Source organism: Microcebus murinus, chromosome 1 (genome assembly GCF_040939455.1).
Source record: "Microcebus murinus isolate Inina chromosome 1, M.murinus_Inina_mat1.0, whole genome shotgun sequence".
Classification (NCBI taxonomy): domain Eukaryota; kingdom Metazoa; phylum Chordata; class Mammalia; order Primates; family Cheirogaleidae; genus Microcebus; species Microcebus murinus.
Window position 1 is genome coordinate 13,248,862 of NC_134104.1, and position 10,334 is coordinate 13,259,195.

At 35.9% G+C, this 10,334-nt stretch overlaps 1 protein-coding gene across 2 annotated transcripts; it reads left to right on the forward strand.

Annotated features, from left to right (window-relative positions):
• The first annotated feature begins 530 nt into the window (after nt 1-530).
• KRTAP21-1 (keratin associated protein 21-1) lies at nt 531-932 on the forward strand. Of its 2 annotated transcripts, XM_076004367.1 has the most exons (2): nt 531-619; nt 758-932. In XM_076004367.1, exons 1-2 carry the CDS (start codon nt 531-533, stop codon nt 930-932), a joined length of 264 nt encoding a protein of 87 aa, XP_075860482.1. The 2 variants fall into 2 exon arrangements, with proteins under 2 accessions (XP_075860482.1, XP_012636308.3); XM_012780854.3 differs by having other exon boundaries at nt 531-932.
• The last annotated feature ends 9,402 nt before the right edge of the window (nt 933-10,334 follow it).

Below are 10,334 nucleotides of genomic sequence, written 5' to 3' on the forward strand. Positions count from 1 at the left end.
TGGACAAGGGGAAGGTATGGAAGCGCAGAGTGGGTGGGAGAAAGAAGCCTGGTTAGAAGTCTTGTCATGACTTCAGCAAGGAGACAGGAGTATTTCCTTCCCTATGGATAGAGGTAGACATTTTAGGAAAGAGGAGAGAGAAAAATGCTCAAAATTTTCTTATATTTCCCCCAAACCTTGTTATGTAAGGCATATGCTTTATAATAAGAGGTTTTTCAAAATGGATATCAGTCTTACTTCCAGGCACATGATTTCACTGAGACAATTCTTTGGCAGAGCACATTGAAATGATGCTCTTTAAACAAAACCAGAGTAACAAAATAATTGGCTCCTGTTAAGCACTCAATTATTCATTGTCAACAGTGACTGGCACATGATAGTTGTTTAAATATTTGTTCGCTAAGTCAAGGGATAAATGGTATACTCTGGCAATTACTGAGGGTATATAAAGGTTCCAGGGAAGAAGAAGGCATCTATACTTCAGAAACATCCTCTTGCAAACCACCTGAATTCTCTCTCCTCTTGACAACATGTGTTGCAACTACTACGGCAACTCCTGTGGCTATGGCTGTGGCTACGGCTCTGGCTATGGCTGTGGCTATGGCTCTGGCTATGGCTGTGGATATGGCTCTGGCTATGGCTGTGGCTACGGCTCTGGCTATGGCTGTGGCTACGGCTCTGGCTATGGCTGTGGCTATGGCTCTGGCTATGGCTGTGGCTATGGCTCTGGCTATGGCTGTAGATATGGCTCTGGCTATGGCTGTGGCTACGGCTCTGGCTATGGCTGTGGCTACGGCTCTGGCTACGGCTGTGGCTACGGCTCCCTTTACGGCTGTGGTTATGGAACCGGCTATGGCTGTGGCTATGGCTCCTCTTCTGGCTACTGTGGCTACCGACCATTTTGCTTTAGAAGGTGTTATTCTTGCTGCTAAAACATCACTCTTGGAGGACCATTTACTTCTGAAATGACACTTCTAAAGATAATGCTGATTTAAAGACCCATACCCCAAGATTTCTGTGTCCAACAAGTCACGTGTTTGACAGAGTCTTGGAGCTCCAGCTATCCATATCTTGGAATGGAATCTTTGCGGTCATAGGATCCGTGGTATCATCTCACTGTCTCTCCAAATGTTAGCCCTGACTCCCTTAATCTCTGATTCTCTGTTTTCACTGTGTTAATGATCATAACATCTATAGTGAGGGAAGTTACTTATTTTCAATAAAAATGGTTCTTTGTTTCTAACAAATATTTGTGTACCTGCTTGTGAATTAATCCATTTTTGAGGTGTATTTGGCCTTTCCAGAAAACTGGGCTAATAATATGTTGGTGGAACCTTGGGTACTTCCTTGCTTTAATACAAGTATTCTTTTCTGTGCTTGAAAAAGAGGGGAGGAATAACACTTGCTCAGGAGGTTATGACAAAAGTCCCAGGGAGAGAAGCTATAGCCTGAGTGCTTAAAGAAGTAATGGAAGGGAAGAGATCATTTCAAGGGTCATTAAAAATTAGAGTCACACTCAGATGTTAGGCATGAAGAAGAAAAAACTAAGGAATGGATTAAGTTCGATGAAAAAATATACTATCACAACATCTGCATTTGAAGGAAGTGCAAATGTATTTGTTTGCCTATAAGGAGGTTGAGGAAAGTGATTTAATGTTTTTGAATTAAGCACCATGCTGGACACTGAAGACACAGTAGAAAAATTATAGACAAGTTTCCTGCTCTCAGAGTATTTACATTCTAATAGATGAAGATTAAAAAATAAGTAAAGACTGATTTTAAATTCAGACATAATTGCTACAAAGGGAATGAAACAACTGAATGGGGAGGAGAGGAAGGATTGAAGTATTAGAGAGATAGCCCAGGGAGGTATTTTAAGTGTTGACATTTCAGCTGATAATAAAAGTTGTCAGTATGAAAGAATGACTAGGAAGGACTATACCAAGTGCAAAATGGAAAATGAAGTTCATTAATTTTGGGGTATGATCATTTGGTGCCACATTTTTCAGCTGGAAATGAGAAAGGTCCTGTATTTTAATGGAGTTCTCTTTGGATTGGGGCAGATATGAAAATGGGATAAAAACTCTAGTCTAGCTGCCTGGCTGATTTTCTAAAGCAGAGTATATACTGCTTTTTGGGTTCTGACTTTAGGGTCTTTTCCTCATCAGAGTAGTCAGAACTCTATCATTTAAATCCTACAACAGAAAAAGCCTTTCAGATTTAGTGGCAGTCATTTTTCAACCAGCAGTAATAAATGTGTCACTGTCTCATCCCTATCACAGGGATAATTACACGAGTTTGACTCTCTGAGGTCCCTAGAGCTAAGAGATCCCACAAAATGGCCAGCTCCAGGGAAGATGCTCTACAGTTAAAGTCAGTCCTGGAGTGAGGCTACGTCCAGGATAGAATTTTTCCATCTGATAGAAAATCAGGGTTTCTTTCATGAGCAGGATGGTTTTCACATCTGCAACATTTGTAAGTCAGATCTGAGGACTGACTACTCTGTGTGACTCTCAAGTTAGTATTGCAAACAGTGGAGGGGAATTCTAATAATCACAGCTCTTTGAAATATTACTTTTTGTTTCATTATGTTTTTTGACATTAAATACATTCTGAAACAAGGAAAGATATCATTTATTAAGCATGTATAAAATAATTTATACATAACTTTTCCCATAAAAGTTCTTCACAAACTAACACTTAACATATCTTCAAAATGTTGTGACTCTCTTAGTCAAAGAAAATTTGGAGACTTTTAGCTTGTGTGAAATGAAAAAATGATAATAATGTTAACAGAGACAGGGATGATAAACTTGGAAAAGGTTTATGTATGTATGTATGTATGTATGTATGTATGTATGTGTGTGCGTGCACGTGCATGTGTAGCATGGGTCTAGTGGAGGGTGGAAAAAATGAATATTTGCCTTAATATATTATGGACAAAAGGGAAGATCTTTAGGGAGTACTTTCTGTGGTCAGGAAATGATTTAAGTTTCAAAACTCCTTTATAAAGAAACATAAAATCCTTTTCTTTGATGACTTATTTCATATGGTAGAGGTTATAAATTATAAAATCGGTTATTTGTTCTTTAAGTCATTTAGCAAACCTTAAGATTCATGTTCCAGCGATGTGCTGCAATTGGTCTGGGGATAGAGAGATAAAAAATGTAGCCCCTTCTTCTAAGAATTCAAAATCTTCAGTTAGACGCAAAACTGTAAATCATACATCCATATTAAAACAGGTATGCTTGCAGGTATGATGGGCTACCAAGAAGAACTCAGAGAAGACACCTAAATCACTCAGAATGTGGAAAGGAAGGCTAGGCAAGGGTCAAAAATTGCTTCCAAAGGAGATTGATATATGAGCAGAGCCATAAAGGACGAGATAGAATTGATCAGTTACATTAGAGGGAAAATAGAATTCATGGCAGAGAAATTTAGAGGAAGAAGCAAATAAGCTATTATCTTATTGGCTAGAGTAGTAAGCTCCATTGGGAATTTTTGTATATTATTATTTTTATTGAGGTAATATATACATATATAATTCACCATCTTTACCATTTTTAAGTGTACAGTCCTGTGCTAATAAATACATTCATATTCTTTTGTTCCCCTTCATTTTGCCCCCTTATCCTCCTTTTCCTGGCCTCTGGCAACCACCAATCTGCTCTCTATCTTCATGAGATCCACTTTTTTAGCTTCCACATGTTAGTGAGAATCTGCAATATTTGTCTTTATGTGCTTGGCTTATTTCTCTTAATATAATGGCCTTCAATTCCATCCATCTTGCTGAAAATGACAGAATTTTAATCAGTGGCCACACTCACAGAGGAATTCTCAAGTCTCTTGAGGGAGCTGCATTGTCCATTAAGGTAGCCACGAACCAGATGTAGCTATTGGGCATTTCAAGTGTGGCTAGTCCAAAATGAAATGTGCTGTAAGCATAAAATGCACACTAGATATTAAAGACTTACTATAATAAAGAGCCTCTTGAAGGTAGCAGATATTTGGATGATGTTTTTTAATCCATTCCACTGATTTATATTAATACCTATTAAGCAGGGCATTTAGATAATTTATATTCAAAGTTAATGTTGATATGTGAGATACTGTTCCAGTCATCATGTTGACTGCTACCTAGATGCTTGTATTTTCAATTGTGTTACTGTTTTATAAGCCCTGTGAGTTTTATACTTTTGAGTGTTTTTATACTGGCAATTATTGACCTTTTGTTTCAATATTTAAAACTTCTTTAAGCATTTCTTGTAGCACCAGTCTAATGGTGACAAATTGCCTTAGTGTTTGCTTAGCGGGGAAAGACTTTATTTCTCCTTCATTTATGACACTTAGTTTTGCAGGATAGAAAATTTTTGACTGACAGTTTTTCCATTTAAGAAGACCAAAAACAGGAGGACACTAATCCCTTCTGGCATGTAAGGTTTCTGCTGAGAATACTGCTGTTAGTCTGATGGGATTTCCTAAAACAACAACAACAACAACAACAACAAAACTGTCAGCATCACATTACCCAACTTCAAATTATACTACAAGGCTACAGAAACCCAAACAGCATTGTATTGGCAAAAAAGTCGACACATAGATCAATGGAACAGAGCAGAGAACCCGGAAATAAAGTCATATTCCTACAACCAACCGATTTTCAGCAAAGCAGACAAAAACATACATTGGGGAAAGGATATCCTATTCATAAAATAGTGCTGAGAAAATTAGATAGCCATATGCAGAAGTATGAAACTGAATCTCTCACCATATACAAAAACCAACTCAAGATAGATTAAAGACTTAAATGTAAGAACTGAAAAAAGAAAAATTCTAGACAAAAACCTAGGAAAAACTTTTCTGGACATTGGCTTATGCAAAAAATTTATGACTGAGACCCAAAAGTGAGTGCAACAATGACAAAAATAAACAAATGAAACATAATTAAACTAAAAATCTTTTTAATAAAAAGAAACTTTTTCACAGCAAAAATAAAAAAAAATCAAAAGAATAGACAACCTACAAAATAGGAGAAAATATTAGTAAACTATGCATCTGACAAAGATTAATATGCAGACTCTACAAGTAACTCTAACAACTCATCAAGAAAAAACCAAACAACCCATTAAAAAGTGAGAAATGACATGAACAGGCATTTTTTCAAAAGAAGATATGCAAATGAACAAGAAATACATGAAAAAATGCACAGCATCACTAAACATCAGAGAAATGCAAATTAAAACCACAATGAGACACCACCTTACTCCAATTAGAATGGTCATTATTAAAAAATAAAAAAGCAATAGATGTTGGCACAGATGCAGTGAAAGGGAATGCTTCTACATTCTTGGTGAGAATGTAAATTAGAGCAACCTCTATGGAAATCAGTATGGAGATTTCTTAAAGAACTAAATGTAGATCTACCACACAATCCTGCAATACCACTACTGGGTCTCTATCCAAAGGGAAAGAAGTCATTATATCAAAGAGATTTCTCCACTAGTAGGTTTATCACAGCATAATTCACAATTGCAAAGGTATGCAATAAACCAATGAGTGTACAATGAAAATGGTGTGTATGTGTGTATATATATAGAGAGAGGGAGAGAGAAAGACAGAGAGAGAGCCTGAAATACCACTTAGCCATAAAAAAGAATGAAATAATGTCCTTTGCAGCAACTTAGATGAAAGTGGAGACTATTATCCTTAGTGAGGTAACTCAGGAGCAAAATACCAAATATTGTATGTTTTCACTTATAAGTGGGAGCTAAGCTATAGCTATGTATGGTCATAAAGAGTGGTATAATGAACATTGGAGAAACAAAAGGGGGAGGGGGAGGGGTGAGGGTTGAAAAAATACCTATTGAGTAATTTACACTATTACATATTGTACACTATGAGGTGATGGGTACACTAAAAGTCCTGACTGCACTGCTATACAATACATGCATGTAAAAAACCTCCACTTGTACCCCATTAATTTTATTGAAATAAAAAAATAAAAATAATGAAAACTGTATCAAATAATTTTAAACTATTGATCATATATTAAGTGATAATATTTTGGAGACATTAAATTAAGTAAGTTAAATAAATTATGGTATAAAATTAATTCACTTGTTTCTTTTTACCTTTTCAAAATGTGGCCATCAGAAAATTTAAATTTCTCTGTGTTTCATGATATATTTGCATTGAACAGTGTTGTTCTAGAGGGTCAGCAACAACAAAGTGGACAGGAGAGGACACTAGCTAGAAAAAGAAGTCATGTTAGGACACCAGCCAAGATCATAGGCTCTACCCATGTTATCAAGGTATAAGGAGTAGATAAGTCTGAGGCAGTGAGACTACAATTGCCAGTGCTGCAGACTTCAAGGGAGTGCCCAGTAAAGACACTTTCCATCTGGGATAGTTTATTTAGTAAATGGATGTCTTAGTTCATTTTATGCAGCTATAACAGAATACCCAAGACTGGATAACTTATAAAGAACAAAAATTTATCAGCTCACGGCTCTCGAACTGGGAAGTCCAGTATCAAAGTGGTGAGGATCTTCATGCTGTATCATAGCATGGCAGAAGGTATCAGATGGCAGAAGGGCAAAGAGAGGGCAAGAGTGAGGGCAAAAGATACCAAACCCACTCCTGCAATAATGAACCGACCCCTGTAATTATGGCAGTAGCCCATTTATGAGGGTGGAAAACTCATGACCTAAATATCTCTTAAAGGTCCCACCTCCCAACACTGTCACAATGGCAATTAAGTTTCAACATGAATTTTGGAGGGGGTAAACATTTAAATGACAGCAATCTGACTGATCAATGTTCCATCTGGTTCGACACAACAATAGAGATACCTGATGCACACATATGCATAAGAAATTCAAAATTGATTAATGTTGTAAACATGAAAGATAAATTCAATTATTAAAGCACTACAAGATGGTTTATATTTTTAGGAATTTTGTAAGCCACTTGTTAAACCACTGATAACTTGAAAACAGTTATGCTAGGAATATTTACACCATGGAAATTGGCAGATCAGACACTCCTTAGTCCTATCCCCAGTAGAGATCATTAAACAACAGCACAGCACTGCCCATATTTCTCCTGTCATTCAGAAGAAATTAATTTTTTTCAAAATCTTTACAACAGATATGTATTACTTATGACACTGAAAAAGAAAAAAAGAGAGACATCCATAGAAATCAATGAAGGGATAATTGTATCAATATTGATTGTTCTATGTTCAGTAATCTTTACGGCCTCTTTTAAGTTAGTATCCAAATTCTCCTGTACATGAAACATTGCCTTTAACTGTTCTCTCCTCTACAGACATCATTCCGTTAGGGTTGTCCAAATGATCACACCTCTAAAAACAAAATCGTATAGCAATTAAAAGCCTGGGTTCTAGGCTCACATTATTTGTGTTCTAGTATAGGCTCCCTCAGTTACTAGTTGTGTAACCACAAGGATATTATTCAACTCCTCTGAGTCTCAGGATACTCAAAGGTAAAATGATAAAATAGTGTCAGTTCAGAATTGTTGAGAGTACCAAATTAAATAAAGTATGCAGACTCTATGACTGTGAAAACCCAAAAGATTTGTATTATCATATTTATTATTAGGTTGCTATTATGACATAACTGATATTCTACATTGTTAACATGCAAAAATGATAATGTCATATGGTTTAATCTTATATGCTTACTGATATAAATAATGTTTTGATAATTGTAGAGTTTTAATAACAATCTCAATTTTTTCACATCAACTTTATAGGCAGATTCCTAAATTAGGTGTTTCTACATCTGTCAGACATGGATTGCATAGTTATGAGCTCTAATACATGTTGTGATACCAAGTAAGTTGACATGTTTCTCACTGTATTATTTTTAGTAACAAATTAGTGGGCTTTCGTGGAGTAGCTTATTTTATGACGATTTGGTCCTACTTATTACTTTGTCACCAAATTGTATGAATTACTTGAGAAGTTTCCATTGTACTTGGCAGAAGATATGGAGTCTTTACTGAAAAAAAATTTTAGGGGGGGGAGAAGGAATGTGATAACCGTAAATAGTGATTGCAGTAAATCGAAGAGTGAACAGATGAGGAAATGCAAAGATTGCATACATTCTCATCTTTTATGTATCATATGGTAAAAGGACAGGGGCTAGTCCAATGAAAATGGTGATTTACTCTCTCTGAATAGCTTCTATAACTTAGTATAGGGCTTGAATGATGTCGATCTTCAAGAATTCTTGTAAAATCAAATTGTACTGTCCAGTCACTATCTACAGAAATGATCAACAGAACCATGTAAGTAAATATTGTCATGCTAAAACTACTTCCAGAAGACAGCATGTGACATGTTAATGTGGAAAGGGTCATGGAGTTTGGAGAAATGAAGCCAATATTGAATATTCAATTTTAGTTGAAAGAGTTATATGACTGGGGCAATCATAATTAGAAGTCAAACCTAGAATCTAAGGTTTTTATTTAGACATGGAGGTTCCTGATCTATGGTACTTTTCCCCTGTATTGACTAAAAGTAAAGATGTCTAGAAGAGTTATCATCATTTCTACTCAAATGATGAAGCTTCTAAAAAAACCTTGCAGAATATTAAGAAGATCGCACTCTCACAATAGATAAAGAATGCTGAAGTATGAGAAGAGTGGCTATCATACGGCTACATGGTGTAGAAGGAAAGTTACGAAGCAAGTGTGAGAGGTGGTTGAGTTGTCTGGCGGATGTTTACATGGTGTTTTAGCTATGATGGCAGATCACAAAGGAAGAAATCCAGATGATAGAAGCCCAAGGTAGATGCTGCAAAATATTGGCACTTTTACCAAATGCATTAAGTATTTTATATTTGAAAAACTTAAGGAAAAAATAATTTATGGGTTCTGCTTTAGCTTTAGTGTTGTAATAAGTGTTAAACCAATTTGACTGTATCACTAAACAGCTAAGAGTCCCTGGGCAAGTGACTTTACAACCCTGGTCTCTGTTTTGTCACCAGTGATATGTGTATAAAAACAAAAACCACAGGTGCCTGGAAAGGTGCTTAACATCACTAATCATCATGGAAATGCAAATCAAAATCACAATGAGATATCACCTCATACCTGTTATGATGGTGATTATCAAAAAGACAAGAGATAACAAGTATTGGGGAGGGGATGGAAAAAGGAACACTTGTGCACTGCTGGTGGGAATCTAAATTCACACCGTCATATGGAAAACAATATAAAGCTTTCCTCAAAATTAAAATTAAAACTCTACATGATTTGGCAATCCTACTTCTGGGTTTATATCTGAAGAAAGCAAAACCAGTAGTTCAAGCAGATGTATGCACTCCCATGTTCATTGCACTGTTCACAATAGCCAAGACATGCAAACAACCTAAGTGGCCATTGATGGATGAATGAATAAAGACATAGATATAAAATGCAATATTATTCAGCCATTAAAAGAAAAAAATACTGCTATTTACAGCAGCATTGAAAACCCTGAAGAGCATTTTGATCAATGAAATAAGTCAGACTGAGAAAGGCAAATACTGTATGATCTTATATGTGGAAACTAAGAAGTCAAACTCCTAGAAACAGAGAGTAGAGTGGTGGTTGCCAGGAGCTCTAGAGTAGGAGAAATGGGGAGATGTTGGTCAAAGCCTACAAACCTTCAGTTGTAAGTTGAACAAGTTCTGAAGATCTTTTGTACAGTATGATAGCTATAGTTAAAAATACTGTATTGTACTCTTGGAATTTGCTAAGAGAATAGATCTTAATTGTTCTCACTACAAAACAAAAACAAAAAACAACAGAAGATGCTAAGTAAATGAAGTGATAGATGTGTTAACTAACTTGATTATGAGAATAATTTCACACTATGTATATATCTCAAATCATCACATTGTATTAATATACCTTAAACTTATACATGTTAACTTAAGCAATAAAACAGCAAAATATAATAATAAACACACAACTTCCTACTTTACATTGTTCTTGTAAGAATCAGATAAAATAACAAATGTGATTATATTTGATTATAGTCCACATGACATACTTGTTCAATGTGTAGGTTACAGCTGTTTCCTTACAATTCTCATGACTGGCTAGGGCCAAATCCTGGACATAATTACACGAATAACTTGTTGTCTTTAGAATGATGATGAGCTTTTTAAAAATGAAAATTACTGTGATAATGAGCCCATAGAGTCTGTGCTCCTCCCATTTCTGGTGGTATATAAGGGTCTCAGGGCAGGAGAAGACATTCAGATTTCAGAATCCTCCACCTGCTTCTCTACTGAACTACTGAACACCCATCTCTAGACACC

Excerpts from the sequence above, each read along its gene's own strand:
- KRTAP21-1 (XM_012780854.3), top strand. The coding sequence starts at position 531 with ATGTGTTGCAACTACTACGGCAACTCCTGTGGCTATGGCTGTGGCTAC.